Here is a 19,764-nt window from a genome sequence, read left to right on the forward strand (position 1 = left end):
TTGCTAAATTGAGGGGAAAACAACAGTTGTGGGAATAGATAGAGAAAGAATGCACACATCAAGCATAAGGGAACCAGAATATTTTTATTTTTATTGAATGGTGCTTAATTTTGGGTTTCTAGGAACTATGGACAAAAAACCTATGAAAAAGGTTTTTGATACAGGTGGTACCACTGTTTCTAAAAGGCAGTATAGATTTGCATATTTAGTCTATTAACTTCTGCAGATTTACTTTTTTAAAATTATATTCCAGAATTGCTATATTTTTTCAACCAAAATTTGCAGATTTATTTAAGCAATTGTGTTGGCTGGCAGAAATGCAACAGATCCCATTTCCTGACATAAAGCTAAAGTAATGAGAAATCTATATGTGTTGAATGTTTTTGCCTGTCAGGCAAAATACCTTTCTCTGACTGAAGAACCAGACTTGTTTGCTGCTCACAAATACTGAATACACATTCTGTTCAATAGATTTTAAAAAATGAAATTTATAAGAATGATGAGATAGATAGATAGGTAGATAGACAGATCTTAATTTTCTTAATGTTACTTCTCATCCTTACCTGTTTCTTTCCCTAATGCAGCTACTGCTGTTTCCAGCGAACAGAATCCTGTAATCATAATAGCTGTGGTAGCTGTGGCAGGCACAATTATCCTGGTTTTCATGGTTTTTGGCTTCATCATTGGGCGAAGGTATTACTTTAAAATATTAAGATGCTTAAAATAGCCAGGAATTGGAAAAACTTGAATGCACATTAATGATTGGTAAACAGATGGTTTATATAGATACCTGTACAGATTCTTGCTTGCCAGTGGGTGTAAACAGCTTTTGGGGATTGAAAGGAACAAAAAGTTTAGATCACAATGTCATTTTGCCAGAAGTATCTGATTCAATTCATATTACTAGATTTCTTTATGAATGTGTTACCAAAATATATGTTGATATGTGTATTTAAAACAATTTTGGCTATCTGAAAAGACAAATTCCAGGAAGAGTCACTACTTTTTCTTTTTTTTTAATAAACATTTTTTTTTATTTTTACTAAACAACACACAAAAATGATCATTTTACATTACATCTTGTAGAAAGTATGTCAATTGGTTACAATTAGCTTTCATGCATCTCTTCCAGAATCATTACTTACATTCATATCGAATATCAAAGTTCTTAATGAGTCTTACTTTCCACATATCATAGTTCTCATTTAGCTGAAATTGTTTTAATGTCCTTTTGCCTAGAATAATTCATAGTTTAAAAAAAACAGCCACCTAATGGCATTTCATTAATTATTGCAAAGTCATCCAATAGCCTTAAACTTTTTTAACATATTCTAAACAAAAATTAGTTGACAAAATATCTGAGCCCTTTTCTCCCCTCAAATCACTGTTTACAATTTGTGTCCACGTTCCTTTTATTATGATAGTACATGTATGTATCATTAACTGTATCCCCTTATCCTTATCATTCCATTGTTAGTTGTTATAATTAATAATGGTTAACAAAAAATCCTTTACTGTTATATCTATTTTCTTCTCATCAAACCAACATATATGTATTGCCCTTGTCAATTATTTTTTTAACATAACCATCTATAAATTACTAAATTACTACTTACTAATTATAAAACTTAGTTAAATTTTTTATCTACTTTCATATATCCAATAACATTATACCTTTATAACATATTCAAAATAAAAATTGATTATAATACTTTTTCTAACTGCTTATGAACCTAAAACACTACGTATAATAATCTGCACTCCATTTTTTAATGAATCCCATCATTTGTCTCTTCTGAGAGTTCTTTGAGCAAAAATAGTAACATACTGCAGGATATCAATCATTCATTAGTGATCACTGAATACTTATTTATTCATAAACAATCAGCTGTAACAGTACACATACTTTAAGCATGTAAAAAAATTCCTAGAATTATATTTCCTATTACGTTTGTATTATTACTTCATTAAAATGTGACAGAGTTTTAATTAAAAATTGTTTTCTCCCCCTAGACACTGTGGCTATAGCAAAGCTGACCAAGAAGGAGATGAAGAACTTTACTTTCATTGTAAGTGCTTTGCTGTTATTTCATCCAGGAGATTCCAGGCCAATTATAGTAGATTGGTCCTGGCACTAATAGAACAGTGACAGTGTTAAAAGACATTTTTTTGCTGAGAACAAACATTTTTAATTTGTGTAAACCACAAATGTAAAGTTTTAAAAAAATTACTTGTTCCAAGGTAACATCATAAGTTTTATTACTGGGTTTTGATATACAGGTAGTCCTCACTTAGCAACTGTAATAAGGGATCTGTAATTATATTTCTAAGCACCCCAATTCTAAGCAAAAAAATCATATGACTGCCAAGGGCTTTATGACCTCACTTCTCCTTTTAATTGTCAAGTAAAACATCATGCTTGTTACGCAACATATGTGACTACTACTTACAATTTTACTTTGCCTTCCTTTGTTCACTCTGCTTATTGCAAGCCAGTTGCAAAGCACACAAATGGTGATCATATGTGACTGCAGGACACTACGATGGCCATGAATTCATACCAGTTGCAAAACGCCTGAATGGCAATCAGTGACTGCGGGATGTTGTGATTTTCATAAATGCAAGGATTGATCACAAAGCGGCTTTTTTTTTATGCCATTGTAACTACGACCGTTTGCTAATCAAGGCAGTCAGTAAGCGAGCACTATCTATATGCTTCTTTCCAGTTCATAAACTTTGGATGAACATGCAATAGTTCCTTAATTATTCTTCTGGAGCAAAGATGATTGATGTAATTAATAATTGTTGGCCCAGCAAATTTTTGACTATGACATTTATATATTTCAGTTGTACCCAAATTGAAAAACTCATAATGATGAACATATATGATGAAAATAATAATGTTTCTTTCAAAATTTGTTTTCACTAAATAGCCAGCATGAAATGCGAAAGTATTTTATGTTGAAAATAGCCCAATCACGTTTTAACTTATCCGTGAACTGTATCAACTAACTTTAGTGCATATAGACATTAATTGAATATTTGAATTGTTTAAAGACAATATTAGTAATTGTCGATGTGAATGTAATCTTGTGTACTAATAATATGTGTATTATATTTATTTCATTAATTCTGTAATCCTTAACATTTCCATAGGAATAATGACTATCTGAATATGTATCCATCAGATTACAAAGTTTTCTAAATTTTGTCAATTTGCTACCCAGAAGCCAAGCAAATATTTGATAGTATCAAATTAAATTAATATTTATTTAAATTTGGAGTTCGATTTTCATTGTATCAATATTTCTGCTGTGTTTTATATTTTGTACACGATTTTATGGTGAGCGGCAGCAAATGCTTATATAAGCAGAAAGATGGTGTAGAAATATATAGGACAAAATTGTATATTAGGACAAATTGCTTACCAAATATGGATGCTAAGAAAGTACATAGAAAATATGCATACCAAGAGAAATATGTATAATAGTTCATTCAGTAGTTTATGAAAATATTTTTTCTACATATGAAGTGATGCAGAAGAATACAGTTGGAAAAATAAGTATCTGAGAAAAGTGGAAATAACAGATTCACTCATCACACTTTGGAGATCAATAAGAGAACAGCTGTGAATGTAGATATGTGCAGGATGATAATTATTTAAATCATATGGAAATTTTTAGTTAAAATCCTGGAATTTCAGAATAAGGTGAAATAATATTAAATACATCCAAGAGCTGTGGTCCAGATTATATGTTCACTGTGCCAAGCCACCTGGATTTAGCTACTTCTCCCCCTAAATTTAATAACTAATGATAATGTTAATCACACTCTAATAGAAATATCTGGTATTCATGCCCATACAATGAATAAAAATTGCTCCTCAGCCTGCTGTTCTTATCTTGCAGTTTCATGATTTGATGCAGACTTGCCCATTTCTCGTTTTATGAATATATAGTAAAGATATCTATTTACATTTTCTGCTCCCTTATTTTGAAAATCTGTTGAACAATCAAAAGATGAATGGAAAATATACCTATATTAAAGAGAAGCTACTGAAATGTGTAAAAAGACACAGTTCCGTATCCTTATAGCAAAAGAATTAATGTAAAAGTGCCAACCACAGAAATTTTACTCTAGCAATTCCTTGGTGCTCAGCATTGGATAGAGTGTGCTGTTTCTTCAAAGGAGGATTTCATAATGTACAGGAGCACATAAGAAACAACTATTTCCACACTCTAAAAGCAGCTGCATCTTTTCTCGGCTTAAGCAACTGCTTCAGAAACGGTTCCCAATTGTTTCCACATGTGTGTTCACATAAGTCCACCTTGCTTCTTATAAAAATTAGGAAAAAGGTGTTTTGTACAGATCCTCACACATTTCAAATTACATTTTTTTTTGAAGGATTTGGTTTGTGGTAACTGGAGATTCAGATCCATGTTAAGTCAGAGTTTATATTTCCCTTTTCCTCTTTTAGGCTGTATTTGTTCAGATCATATGGCAGCATTAAAATCAATGTATGGCATTTTATTGGTTTCCCTCCACTGAAGGAAGGCTATCCTTTGATGACTGTGTATGGGAGGTAGATTTCTGAGAAGCCAGCAGCTGCAAGGGAAAAGGGTGGAATTACTGAAATTCTCCTTCTTGATCTCTAATGGATGCCTTCCCTCAGCGAAGGAAAACAGTGGGTTTCACTCTTCACAGAGCACAGGTTGAAAACATCCTGTCTAAATCAAGCCTTACTGAGGAAACCGAAAACAGTAAAGGGGATTAGAATTACCACGTTCTCATTTGTTTTAAAAATAACGCAACGGCAGATATCCCACTGGTGAAATGGAACGATACTAAGAGTGTACGAGGATTAATTATAGTGTCTCATTTTAGTTGCAGTGAGAATCTTCACATATTTAAAATAGTTCTTTTAAAAAATGCATTTCCAGGTAATATCTGAGAAGAAGTGCAGTTAATTTTTTGTGGAGGGGAGAAGGGGACTTTCATGTATATGTGTTTTATAAGGGAAAGTGCTAGTCAAAGAATGCTTTCCTCAGCATGCACTAATTTTTAAAATGATATGTTTGGGGAAAATTATAAATAGGTTAACAGCTTAGTCTTAACTGTCAGAAACTGATTTTGAAAATAACATTTTACTCCTTGTATTCCTTTCTAGAAGCTCAGTTATCCAATACTAAGGGACGATAAAAGCAGATAATCTACCATAAATTCTTACTTTTTTCCTCTTTCCTCATCTAATTATATTTTTTTAGTGTCTTTAGACTGAAAGCATAGTTTTTAATTTGATGTGGCCATTGTTTCAAAGGAAAAATTAAATAGCCTGCTGTATTCACTACAGGTGGTTCCCAACTTACAACCAATTGCTAAAAGTTACAACAGCTTCAAAAGGATGTTTTATGTCACATAAAGTACTTGCAGCTGTTGTAAAATGTCATACCATCACCCTCACCCCACCCTGCAGTGATATGTCTGCATTTCGAGCCCTTGGCAAACAGTTCACATTCATTAACAGGAGCTAAGTCCCCCACGGTCATGTGATGGCATTTGCAGTCTTCTCTGCAGGCTTCCCCAGAAAGTCAGTTGGAAGCCAGCAGGAAATATTGCAAGCACAGGGGACAGAGGGGTGCTGGAATCCTTTGTGAGATTTTAGGAAGGGAACTGAATCCTGAAGATTTTAGCTCCCTTCCTGAACCACCAGAGAGGAGTTCCCCTCCATGCACAGAGAGAAAGATAAATCCTTTGTACAGCTCCAGGGATAGAACTGAAATTCTTAGATTTCAGATCCATTCCTGCAGCTCCGTGAAGGATTTTCCCTCTGTTCAATAATGGGAATAGAACCTCTTTGTGGAGCTGCAGGAATGGATGTGAAATCCTAAAGATTCTGGCCCACCAAAGATTTTGCCTCCCTGCTCATAGGAAAATAGAATTATTATTATTATTTGGGGTGGAGCATTTGAGAGAGAAAATGCTGCCAAGAGGATTTTATCTCTGTGTGGAAATGGAATTTCTTAGTAGGCAGCTCTTTTGCTCCATCAATTTAACAATCCAGGAGTTTGCCTAATGACTACAACCAGTAAATGCCAGGTTTGGAGATATTGAATGAAGCAGTCACATGGGTGTCTTGCTTAATAACCACTTCACTCAACAATTGAGATTCCAGTCTCAATTGTGGTTGTAAGTCAAGGATTACCAATAGCCACTTCAATTTTTTTCATCTTTTTGTTCCTGCATAATCTAGACAATATGCTGACATATTGAAGAAATTAGACCTAATTTTTAATGATAAACTGTAACAGCAACTCTTTTAACTTGCTCAAAGCACAAGATTGGACAAAATATCCAATCTTCTCTCTCAGTTTTTACTGAATTTTTTTACCTTTCAATAATCTCAAATATTACATTTTAAAGGATATAGAAACATACAGTAGAAAAGTTCAGTTAAGCAACTCCCAATTTACATTTTGTTTACTCTTTCTGTTTTCTTTTAGCAGTGCCTTTGAATCTGAACAACATTACTTCATGTTGATATGCCAAGAGAACTTTGGCATGTCAAAGTGTTTTATGACAGGTTGAATAAAGTACCATCAAAGACCCATTTGAAATTCACAAGGTTACCTCCAATTCAGACCCTTACTATAAGTGCAAGGAGAAGGTTCATTCTCCATCTGCTTGCCTGAAAACATAATATAGATAGTTAAGCTGTTGTTTTTCAGGACGTTCTTTTTTCCTTTGGAATGTAAATAAGAATGACTATCTATCAACTCCAGAAACTGAGTTATTATCATTAGTACTAATATTATTGTTTGACTTAGTCAAAAAAGCTATGCAGAAAAATTAACATTTGCAGAATATTTGCATAATATCTATATTGCTGAGTCAAGGTTAACTCAGCCTTTGATCCTTCTGAGGTGGGTAAAATGAGGACCCAAATTGTTGGGGGCAATATGCTGACTCTGTAAAAGGCTTAGGGAGGGCTGTAAAGCATTGTAAAGCAGTAAATAAGACTAAGAACTATTGCTATTTCCATGTAGTTATATAAATAGGTATGACAATTGACACCTGTAATAATTCAGATGCTACAGTTATTCATTTACCAGGGAATAAATCTCACTACACACAAAAGGGATCTGTTGCTGAGAACATATATGTAGATCTGTTGGGCATGATCATTTAATTAGTAGCATTTTGGAAAGTGTTGAAACCAATGTCTAAACATCTTATCCTTAGACTTCTTCGGTGTTATTGTTACTTTCTCATTTGTTATTTTTTTTAACCAAAGCAGAACATTTTCCCCCCCCACCATTCCTTAACCCCCCTCCAAAGGTAGTTTTTGAATTTCAACAAAATATTTTTTCTGGAAAATAAAAATTAATTTCCCTTTCAGCCAGATTTAATATGCAGTTTTTGGGATGACAAATTAAAAAAACTTTTGATAATGCTGATTAGGTCTGTTTCATATTCACCCTTGGGGAACAGTTTTAAACAATTGTCAGAACAAAGGCCAAGTTCTTAATAATGACACTCTTTTTGAACTCAGAAATGCATACATATATTCCAGAATGCGTATATACTGTGACTAATACGGTATAGCTTTCATATAATAAAATATGATTAGCATTGTTTGGACTTTAGTATCATTGAAAAGTATAAATTACAGGTAGTCCTCAACTTATGATTGTAAAACTTACAGTCAAAAGTCATTGTGGTCATAAGCCAAGGCATCATGAGATCTGATTTTTCAACATTTTTGTAGCGGTCATAAAGCAAATGCCATGGTCATTAAGCAAATCTGTTTTCCCCAATAGGTGGCAATTTTTGCCAGAAACTGAAAGTAAACACCGGAAAACAACAAAAAATGTCACAAATCATGACCCTGTGACCATGGCAGGCTGCAAATGGGTATTAGGATGAGCAAGTTGCCAAGTGCCCCAAATGAGATAACATGACACAGTGGGCGAGGAACAACTGGCATAACTTCAAAAACATGTTGTAAAGAGACCTGTCATAAGTTTTAACAGTCCTTAATTGACCAGTCATAAGTCAAAGACTGACTATTGCTTGTTAGGACCAAATATAATTTGTGTGTCCAGTTCCTAACTCAGAAAAATATAAGTACTGTTTGACCGATGCCTGGCATAGTTGCCTATACTGAGTAGGGGGGGCGGGGAGGAAGTGATATCTTATTTATTAATCCGTCTTCTATTTGACTACCTGTAAAACTGTTTGCTGGCCATAAACAAAATAAAATCTGGGTGTTTCTGGAAAAATAACTTGATTACCTTATATACCAAATGTTTTCTAATGCAATCACTCTGTTTCCTCCTTGTGTACCTATGAGAGATCCAGATGAAAAAGTAATCCCATTTATAAAATGTATTTATATTGCATTTATATTTTATATATAAATCAGAATGTCTTTACAATGTTTGATTGTTTCAGCTAGGATCCCCTCATGTGGAAGCGCACTTGGTTTAACAAAAGCTTCTCAGTTCTAGGGAATATTTTACATAATTAAATCTCGGGGTTGAATGCAACATAAATGGTTTGCTTCATCACAGTCATGCTTTCTTACATCATTACAGTTAAATTTCCAGGCACCAAAACCTACATTGATCCTGAAACCTACGAAGATCCCAATAGAGCAGTCCATCAATTCGCCAAGGAGTTAGATGCTTCCTGTATTAAAATAGAGCGTGTGATTGGTGCAGGTAAGGTGACTGGCTTCATATATGATTCTTGTATCAAAACTCATATTTCATGATGACAAGCAAATAATTATATTTACTTATCTAGCTTTTGGCTTACATCAGGGTAATTAGAGGCAATGGATTGCTCAAGGTGCTATTAGTCACCCATAAAGCCCTACATGGCAGTGGATCTGGATACTTGAGAGACCGCCTTCTGCCAATTACATCCCTGCGACCAATAAGATCACATAGATTAGGCCTCCTCCGTATTCCATCGGCCAGCCAGTGCCAGCTGGCAACTACAAGGAGGAGGGCCTTCTCAGTAGTAGCCCCGACCCTTTGGAACGAGCTCCCCGTAGAGATTCGCACCCTCTCCACCGTCCAGGCCTTCCGCACAGCCCTTAAGAACTGGCTCGCCCGTCAGGCCTGGGGACAAGGATAGTTCCCCTCCCGAATGATGAATGTATGTTGTTTACTATTTTATTATATGTCTTATCTTAATGTCTGTATTCCCCCTCCCCGATTTTATGTGAGCCGCCCTGAGTCCCTTCAGGGAAAAGGGCGGCCTACAAATATTAATAAAATCACAAAAAAAAATCAAATCTCATATGTGTAAACCAAATATGTAAATAACCTGGTGGTCCCAAACATTTGTTTTTATTTAGGAAAAAATGAATACCATTGCATATTATAATTCAAATAATTTGGTTTGAGTTACACATTATTTAAAGAAAAAATGCATTTGAATTCAAATGCAGATTCCTTATAGACTTCACCAAATGCTTTCATTAAATTACAAATGGAATCTATGTGCATATAAAGGATATTTCCATGAAGTTAAATCATATTTGTCCAACTAGGAATTGGTTTATAGAGCCAGCTTTTCTTCGGGGAATATTTTTGTTGCCATTCCTAAAATTTCATTGCTACAAAAAGTTCTTGTCTTGGCTCTTATGAGTGATTGTAATTGTGCTGTCATTACATTGCTTTCCTTCCTTTTCTCATATATTTAGGCAATGGTGTTCCGTGGTCTGAAAACCTGTTTCCATTTGTTTACATTAATAAGAGATGTGACACTTTCATTACACTAGTTCATGTAGTGAAATTAAGTGTCCATGTGCAAGAAAGATGTCAAATACCTAAGACTCCTGGAGGAAACATTCTTTGACTTCCTGTTGTTTTATGGTATATCTTTAAAGACCTTTTTTTAAAGATCACCATTGCAGGAGTGTGACAAGCACTATAATGTATAATCATTTTTAAAGGAGGAAATACTTTTGTTAAAAAAGAATATCTGAAGGACAAATAAATCTCATGAATATTTACAAAGAAATAATTTCCAGTCACTTCAGTTATTTATATTTTTTATTTATTCCTAAATCAATGATTGTATGAATGTAGTCACAGGAATCAAACGGCCTTCAATTAAAAGTATATTCTACTATATATTCTGAATCAGAATCTATTTTAATGTATGATTTTTCAATTGAACTTCACAAAACCTCCATAAATAGCATTTGAATAAGAATTTCTACTCTTGTGTTGCCACTATTCTTATAAACACTTAGCCATAAGTATTTTCATTTCACAAAATAAGTAATTGACCATAGGAACTGGATCCTCTATGCAAACTCTAGATAGTTCTCTATTGAATGGCTACTGCTGGGAAAACTGGATTCCTGGGGAGAATTGATTTTTTCCACCCTTGGAGATAAATACGCCAGCTTTTCAGAATTGCCAGATGCACATATACTGTAGAAAGTTACAGAGAAACTAGACAGAGACCCCAGTTGAGTAAACATGTGTTAAGCTCAAGAAACAGAAATCTTGAGAAAGAAGCTCAAAGTGACTCCCTCTAATTGACTGGGATAAAAGAGGGAGGAAGTAAAGAAGAGAAAACTCCACCAGACATTCAAGATTCTGTTACTGTAACCTACTTACATCTGTAAAGTATAGTTTCGGTCAGATTTGTGGAATCTGTTTCCTGATCTGGCCTACCTCAAAAGACTAACACACAAATAAACATCTCCATTTTGTCCCGGGTTGCAAATTACAAAGTGCCATTGTAACATACTCACATATTCACTGCAAACTCAGTATTTAAACTTAGTTTATTTATAGCTTAGTTCAGGAGTCATAATTTACTGAGTAATATTAAGAGGGAAATGCTCCAGATACCCTAGATTGATAATGAAAAATGACTAGCCATATCCTCATAAGTAGAGAACTTCTCTATGACAAGTGGCATTGAAATTTCTGCACTTTACACTGTTATTCCAGTGCAATTGTCCATGGAATAAAAGCTCTTAGTCTTTCGGTGGTTGATGTGCATGTTTGATTTTGATGACTGCACTATAATTTTCTGCTGACAAGTTTATGGTAGACAGCAGTGTCCATGTATAATAGGCAATCTCTGGTGTACTGCTTCTTCTGTTTATGGCATATGTTTTTTGTAATTTCTGGATTGCTGAACTATTGAACACCGAGAGCCCGATCTTACAGAACTAAATATTTTTGTATGCCTTTCTTTTGGTGGGATTTTCTAATTAAGGACGATGTTTCAAAATACTTGCTTATTTGAATTTGAGAAACAGCTGAAATTAAATCCTAGCAAGATCAAGTTGCTGCTGATTTTGTCTTAGTCTTTATGCTAATTCTAGATGGAGTTACAGTCTCCATGATGAAGCAGGTTAATAATTTGGATAGCCCCTTGGACTTGTGGAACCTGCTGGAACAGTATATGGACACCCAGGCTTTGACTAGTTACAGGGTTGAGCCATTTTTAGAAGAGGGAGCCAATATTTAAATTGTTACTAATTTGGACTGCTACATACACTTTACTTGAAATTACTTGAATTTTGACTGAAAGGGATCCAGATACTCTTCTAGTTGATGAACATGAGTACATTAAAACTGTTACACAAACAGTCTCAATAACTTTCCCTAAAAAAGAAAGGTTGAACACTGGATGAAAATTAGCAAGTACAGTGGTATAAAGCAATGGCTTCTTCTGGGGAAGATAAGCCAACATCTCCTTAAGAGCTGGAGAAAAGTCCCTTTTCACTAGGAAAACTTCACCACTGCAAAAACCCATTTATGCAATATACACATCACTATCCCAGCAGCCTTGTTTATCCAAGAGGTGCAACCTAAGGAACAGCTTGGCCAAACTCATAGTCATGGCTGAGTCATACATGTCCATTTCCTCAGGTGCAACAGGTTCAAACCAATATTGGTTTAACAGGGCAAGGAATCTCAACAGGTCCTGCACCAAAGTTGCCACTGCAACTAAGGGGGAACAAAATTTGATTGACTCTTGCTTTAAAAGAAGATTTTAAGATTGATCATTTTTAAAGCTTGCAAGGTTTTTTTTAATTTCTTGTTTTCTATTGCAATTGTTGTTCCTTTATGACTTTTTGCTTTCTGCCAGAATCTCTGCAGAAGGAGAGCATGACTGGAGGATTTTTTTTTAAGGTGTTGAACTTTGCTTGGATTATCTTTTGTCCTCTTACTGATTTGATTTTCATTTTTCAATAAATGGAGACATTGTGCCTTGCTTCTTATTGCTGTGAACTAAAATGATTCTGTTGTAAATAAATGTTTGTTTACATTCAGGAGAGTTTGGTGAAGTATGCAGTGGTCGTCTAAAGCTTCCAGGCAAAAGAGATGTTGCAGTGGCCATTAAAACCTTAAAAGTGGGCTATACTGAAAAACAAAGAAGGGATTTTCTTTGTGAGGCTAGCATCATGGGACAGTTTGACCACCCCAATGTGGTTCACTTGGAAGGAGTTGTTACCAGAGGTAAGTTGCAATCAGTTCTGATTTTGGAACAACTTTCCAAATTCTACCCCATTGTTATAAAGTTTCCATAGTGCGTGGTTCAAATCATATCATTGTACTACATAAAATAATGGACTCTTTTGTTCTCTTGATGCGTGATTTAACTAAAGCAATATTAAATGCATCCTGCAGCTTGAGGGGGAAAAAAAACTTACAAGATTTTTGCACATAGAAGAAATGGCAACACTTTGTAACGTTTTTTTCCTAGTCACATTTCACATTAAATAAAATTCTCAGTGTCTTTTCTTATTAAATGAAGTGTCGTTTTTCCAGAGTTCAGTTCACACAGCAGGAGACAGAAGAACACACTGACATTTTGATTTGTATGGTTTAATTTTTTGAGTCATGATCGTTTTTTTGTACAGAGACATTTAAGGACTTAGTAGATCACAGGAACTATTTTGGAAACATTAGGAGCAGTCATGCCTCATTATTCATCTTTCAAAGAAACAACATGTTTTATCAAAATGGGGACATTCTGTTCAGATATAATTTCTTTAAACTAAATATGCCTCCCTTTTTCTATTTCTTTTAGGAAAACCAGTAATGATTGTAATAGAATACATGGAGAATGGAGCACTGGATGCATTTCTCAGGGTGAGTGCCTGAGGGAAACATATATAGCACTTCAAAAATAATATATATATATATATATATATATATATATATATATATATATATATATATATATATATATATATATATATATATATATATATATATATATATATATATATATATATATATATATATATATATATATATATATATATATATATATATATATATATATATATATATACACTACCAATTTAACATAATAAAGCATTTTCAATGTAAAATGAGAACACACTAAATTTTAAGAGATCTCTGAAAGGTCTTGCTAAAATCAGATTAGAAATTAGAAGACCAGACAGGATCAAACAACATTTTTGGCCATCTAAGTGATCCAACATGGCATAGATACAGTGGTTTTGATTAGCATTACAGACTTAAGACCTGGAGCCATGTTGTGGGAACACAGTTGCAGTTTTTCTCCATTGAAGAAAAGACAGTCTCTTTAAATTAATGCAGAAATAATTCAAAAAATCAAGGAAGCGCTTTTTTAAGATCCCTGCATTAGCATTATTTTACATGAGTTTCTTGTTTGTAGCAGGCAACATATAGAACTCTAACTCAGCCCTTAAGAACATTCATTAATATTAATGAATATGAATAAGATTAATAGCAAAATATTATTCAAGGCTTTTAAAGAACAGTGTTGATTTCATTGCCAATCTTTTTGGCAATTGGTTTTCTATCAATAATCTGTGCTTCTGATTTGCGTGTATAAGCGTGCATGTGTGAATGTTCTATTTGTGTTAATAGGCTTGATTTATTGTGTCTGGGATCAGCTTGTACTTATAATTAAAATATTTCGACATCATGAAATAAAACCTGAGAAAGCAATTTTGCTCAGCTATCATTATGTGAATAAATATATTTGATTTACAGGTATGGGATTGTTTTCTATTTCCCTGCAGTGTGGAAAATTGAAGGCGTATATGGTTTTTGATAATTTGTGCAAATTTAAAAGTTTCTCATTTAGGATAAAAGTATTTAAAAGTATTTTCTGCCGTATGTATTTTGTTTTTTTAACAGATTCATGTGGCTATTTTTATACTCTCCTGACTTATTTTTATTAACTATGCAGGATTACACATATGAATGTATGCATGTATAATTTTTAGTATCAATTTATATTCTCCCCCCCCCCCAAATATTAAAGGTCTTAATGTGCAGCTTCAAACATCATATATCAGGGGTCCCCGGTACTGGTCCATGGGCTCTTAGGAACCAGGTCACACAGCTGGAGGTGAGCATCAAACAAGCAAGCAAAATCACTCCCCCCCCCCAAGTATGTGAAAAAAATGTCTTCCATGAAATCAGTTCCTGGTGCCAAAAATACCCAGGACCGCTTTGCTATAGAATTACACATTTCTTCATTATTTTACAATCCTATTTCTTCATTATTTTAAACTATTAATGTAATATTTAAATAAATTAATAATTTAATTAATGATTTAAAAATTAGTTAAATGATTTAAATAAACATCAGGCCCACTTTCCTTCAAAAAATGGTGCTTGCAATGTATGGAATCATATTTGTGAATTGTAGCGGTTTTGCATTTTTAAAACATTGGAACAGCATTACGAGAATGAATGAATGAATGAATGAATATACATAGCGATATACATGGACATAAATATATACAAGAATTTGTGCAAATACTTTCAGGACATAAAAGCACACATTTTACTCCTGAAAACACCCCTGAAATGGATTCCAACGTCACTTATAGTCAGCTCCCAAGGCAAACAAAGTTACGTATGCCTGTCTGAATGCCATCCTGCATTTAGTTTCTTAAAGGTACAGATTGAACATGTTTACTGTCTTTCCTCTCAAGTACTTTAAGCAGCATCTCTGTTTCTGTCTTCATTTCAGAAACACGATGGGCAGTTCACAGTAATTCAGCTGGTTGGAATGTTGAGAGGAATTGCTGCTGGAATGAGATACTTGGCAGATATGGGATACGTACACAGGGACTTAGCAGCACGCAATATTCTGGTCAATAGCAATCTTGTTTGCAAAGTGTCGGACTTTGGTCTCTCCAGAGTTATAGAAGATGATCCTGAAGCTGTCTACACCACAACTGTAAGTTGTGCACTTAAAAGAAAAAAGTCCACCCAGTATACTCTCATTTTCATATACAATAATACATTAGGTTGGGTTTGCTTTGGAAGAAAATGTGCCAGATATTTATTAGGAAGGGAGGTTGTGCTTTGTTGGGTTTTGTAAATTTTCTTATTTAACAAATATTCATATAAAAAACTTCATACTACAACATCATGTTATAAGTAAAACACAAAAGGATTCACAAAGGATTCCCAAATGTGGCTTCATCCAGTGGGTTGTTGTTGGTGGTGGTGGTTTTTTTTTTTTGTATTCCTTCTTCCTTTCTAATTATTTTTCATTTCTTGGGAACTGTTTATTCATTCAGATATTTTGTCCTCTGGAATATGCTTGTATCATCTTATCTACACACCAGTAGCTTTCTAACCGAAACATCTCTTATTTCCCAAAGATTAGTTTCCATCGAGCAGAACTACATTTAACTATCCTTGACCATTATCTTAGACTTGAACTATTAACAAGTCATCTTAAAAAAAGAATTAGTTGATAAATTTATTGTACAACTCCCAATAATGATGATGTGATAAACTTCTACACCAGTTGCTCCCAACCTTTTTTTGGCCATGCCCCACCTAAGCATCTCTAAAATCCTGATGCCACCCCCACCTCCCCGTGACATATAATTCTTAATTTTACTCAGAAAGTGAACTCTGCTCACCCAAAGGAAGCCTAAAAGGCCATTAACTTATTTTAAGCAAGGTTCAAATTGTCCCCATTAAAAATCAAATTGCCCACCTGTGAGGCATGGGCCCCATGTTGGGAACCACTGCTCTACACAAATCTCTCACAATTGTTTAAAATAGCTTTTTAAAAAATAATAATAATACTGTTTGGGAAGCCATGTAATAGGGGAAGCAACAGGCCATTATTTAGATTCTTGTTTATGGAATACATAAGTTGAAACACTCAGAATTGAAAGGGGGAAAAGCAGCAGGATAGTGTTCTTCATAAACCATCATAAAGAGCCAAAAGGAATTGCTCATTTTCTGCTTTGTTTTGCTTTTAATTATTATTATTATTTTTTGGAAATCTGCATTCTCTGCTGTGCACAATTCCAAAGTTGTTGTTGTTGTGTTGTTTTTCATTTATACAATGAAGCAAGTTTTGAGAAGTAATAACATGGAATAAGATGAAAAATTTGTATTATCAGTTGAGATTGGGAAGCTTTGCTGCTATTCCTCATGGAGAATCAAATACTTGAGTGGTGGGATGGATATCAGGAATAAAAAGAGGTTAGGGCCAATAGTTCCTCAGTTTATCTACTTCTGATCTAATTAGGGGACAATGGTAATAGTGTCTAAAATGTTTGAAATACTATGTACTTACCCAATAGATATGCTTGTGTATATATGCACCATTACTGACTTGTGATAGTACAGTGCAGTACTGCAGGCTAATTCTGCTGATTGCTAGCAGTTCAATCTTGACTGGCTCAAGGTTCTCTCAGCCTTCCAGCCTTCCAAGGTCAGTAAAATGAAGACCCAGATTGTTGGGGGCAGTATGCTGACTCTATAAACTGCTTAGAGAGGGCTGTGAAGCACTGTGAAGCGGTATATAAGTCCTATTGCTATATTGCTGTGAGCTTGTTTTCAGAAACATTCTTTTCCCATAGGGTGGCAAAATTCCAGTAAGATGGACAGGCCCAGAAGCCATACAGTACCGGAAATTTACATCAGCGAGTGATGTATGGAGTTACGGAATAGTCATGTGGGAGGTGATGTCTTATGGAGAGAGGCCTTATTGGGACATGTCAAATCAAGATGTAAGTTGCCAAAATGTAATTATACTCCTTATAATAATGTAATTATACTCCTCTCTCCGCACCTACCTACTGTATTTCTCTCTCCCTCCCTCCCTCTCTCTCTCTCTCTCCCTCTATCCCTCTATCCCTTTATTCCTCTCTCTCCCTACCTACCTACTGTATCTCTCTCTCTCCCCCTCCATCTACCTACTTACCTACCTACTCTCTCTCCCTACCTACCTACTGTATTTCTCTCTATATATATATCCCTCTATCTACCTACCTACTCCCTCCCACCCTCCCTCCCTACTGTATTTCTCTCTATATATCCCTCTATCTACCTACCTACCTACCTACCTACCTACCTACCTACTATCTCTCTCTCCCTACCTACCTATTGTATTTCTCTCTCTCTCCCTCTCTATCCCTCTATCTACCTACCTACTTTTTTAAAAATTTGCCTCTTCAAAACCTTGGTGCGTCTTATACTCCAGTGCATCTTATACTGCAAAAAATACTCTAATCATACAGTAGTTTTTAAAAAGGACAGATAGATCGACAAAAAGAATTAGAAAACAAAAGGTGTAGCAAGGTTGTTCAATCATAGATAAATAATTTTGTAGGCTTTATTTCCTCTATTAAAAACATCTGGAAAATAAATGAAACTTTTTTGTGTGTCATTAGACAATTCTATGTACTCAAAAGTTTATATATTCTATTCTACATTTAACTAAAATATTTATGAAGCTCTGTTTTTAAATACAGGTTTATGAAGATTCTTTGTCCTCAGAGGATATCTTTCTGTTATTATTTTTTTACTCCACCTATACTTATATTTCAATATTTCTGGGCCACTAATTATATTACAAAATTCAAAGAATTATGAAATCCAAAGGCAAATTACAGTTTGATGAACAGAAGTTGATTAGTAAGATACCTGAAGCTAAGCTGTGAGAACTTTTCTTAGTCATATACGTAAATATTTTTATAGTTCTACGAGCACTTTGGATCCCCAACATAGAGAAGCAGCCAAATTCAGTAAATAATGCAGAAAACAAATAAATGAAGTAATAGAGCTATTTAAAAATAACAAATGAAGAAAGGAGTGAATAATCTTTCATCCCACACATTTGTGTTCTATAATGTATTGTAGCTGTTTTTCCATTATCTTCAAAAAAAATGCAATATCTGCAACAGTTCACACATTCATTTATAAAGAAGGCCAAACTATTTTATAGTTCAGAAATTTTCCCGATCTTGACTGTAAAGTCAGGCACTATTATGCTTAAAGTTTTGATAAGAGCAAGGACTCTTTCTTACTGCATTGAAGTCTATTTTGTGTAAGGAGTAAGCATCTTCTTAGTCACAAGGAGTTCATAGAAAAGGACCAACAAATGCTTTTATAAGATCTATATTGCATCCTATAAAAACAACTTCTAATCCACACCTGCATAAACAAGCCTGAGGCTAAGATTTAGGGTGTGGAGTTGACTACACGTTTTCGTTTTCTTATTTTGTAAAGAAAAAAAAAGACAGATTCAACCCTATGACTAAAGATAGTAAGAAGGTGTGAACTAAGTTATCTTATTTCATGTTAGAATATTTTTTCTTCCATTTATAAGAGGATTATATTTTTTGTTTTGTTTTGTTTTTTTTATTAGCCCGACATGCTTCTTTAGTGTGTTCATCTGAATCACTTTATACTAAGGACATTCTTATCTCTTACCAGCAGATAAGATTCATAATGGATTTATAGAAAGTTAACTTTTATACATAATTTTCTGGATTTTTTTTAATCTTCTTGAATATAATAGTTTACTTCCACCAGTAGAATAGATTAAATATAGGGACAATTATGTTAGAAATCCATCAAAGAATAGTCTAAAAGAAACATCAAAGTATTTCCATTCTGGTTTGAGCAGTTGGATATTATAGATGCTAATTGACAAGATAAAGAATAAACAATTTAAAACTAGATAAATAGGTAGGATGACCAGTCAAGTAATAAAATTCATAATTTCTTCTCACCATATTTTAAGTCAGTTGTATATAAATTTTGAGTCAGAAAATGGAATTAAAGCATTATACAATTTGCTTAGCAGTTTTCATACTCTGTATTTAATTGTACTGTATTTTATCTTATTTACATATTTGAAACTTATATTAAGTCTATAAAACTAAAATCAGGAAATTAATATATAGATACCCATGATTGCTATCACCATATTTTCATTTAATAGCCATCAAGGATTATTGAAACTCTAGTCCAAAGAATTTGAAAGGTACTTTACTGCAAACCTTTCTTATGAAAAGAGTGGCTGGGATGTCATTATATGAAATATTAAAAGGCCAGGTTCAAGTTGCCATTTCACCAACAATTTCACAAGAATTTGACTAAATTTAATTAATTTAGTCATTTTCTTTCACTGTAACTTAATTCACATATAGGATCATATGATGGATAATTCTGTATATGTTGTGTTGAGCTTTTTAGAGAAAATGTAGAATAAAAATTATGAATAAATAACAGAGAGAAATGTAAGAAATAATAAATGCACATAAAACATTTGGAAAACTCTTGATTTATGTAAGATATCAGTGCATTATATTTTTTTCTTTTTTATTCATTGGCTCAGGACCCATCATGAAACATAATAATTATATTCTATTTTTCTATGTAAAGAAATAAGCATATATCAGGAATAAGTGAAATTTCTGTCTGCAAATCAGCAGTCCATTACAATACTCTA

General features: G+C 33.8%; 1 protein-coding gene across 7 annotated transcripts in view; it reads left to right on the forward strand.

Annotated features, from left to right (window-relative positions):
• The window catches only part of EPHA7 (EPH receptor A7), a 161,863-nt gene that overhangs the window by 126,928 nt on the left and 15,171 nt on the right, over positions 1 to 19,764 (forward strand). For 3 of the 7 annotated variants that reach the window (XM_087718731.1, XM_087718739.1, XM_087718738.1), the window contains 8 exons: positions 585 to 693; positions 2,014 to 2,069; positions 8,595 to 8,720; positions 12,315 to 12,500; positions 13,075 to 13,136; positions 14,308 to 14,394; positions 15,025 to 15,234; positions 16,886 to 17,035. In XM_087718731.1, the coding sequence (XP_087574857.1) occupies positions 585 to 693; positions 2,014 to 2,069; positions 8,595 to 8,720; positions 12,315 to 12,500; positions 13,075 to 13,136; positions 14,308 to 14,394; positions 15,025 to 15,234; positions 16,886 to 17,035 (986 nt within the window). The remainder of the gene's footprint in view (positions 1 to 584; positions 694 to 2,013; positions 2,070 to 8,594; positions 8,721 to 12,314; positions 12,501 to 13,074; positions 13,137 to 14,307; positions 14,395 to 15,024; positions 15,235 to 16,885; positions 17,036 to 19,764) is intronic. The other 4 variants (XM_087718733.1, XM_087718735.1, XM_087718732.1 and 1 more) reach the window with 3 other exon arrangements.

Source organism: Thamnophis sirtalis, unplaced genomic scaffold, assembly GCF_051295495.1.
Source record: "Thamnophis sirtalis isolate CommonGarterSnake01/CBP01778 unplaced genomic scaffold, rThaSir2_p1.2 scaffold_6, whole genome shotgun sequence".
NCBI classification, from domain to species: domain Eukaryota; kingdom Metazoa; phylum Chordata; class Lepidosauria; order Squamata; family Natricidae; genus Thamnophis; species Thamnophis sirtalis.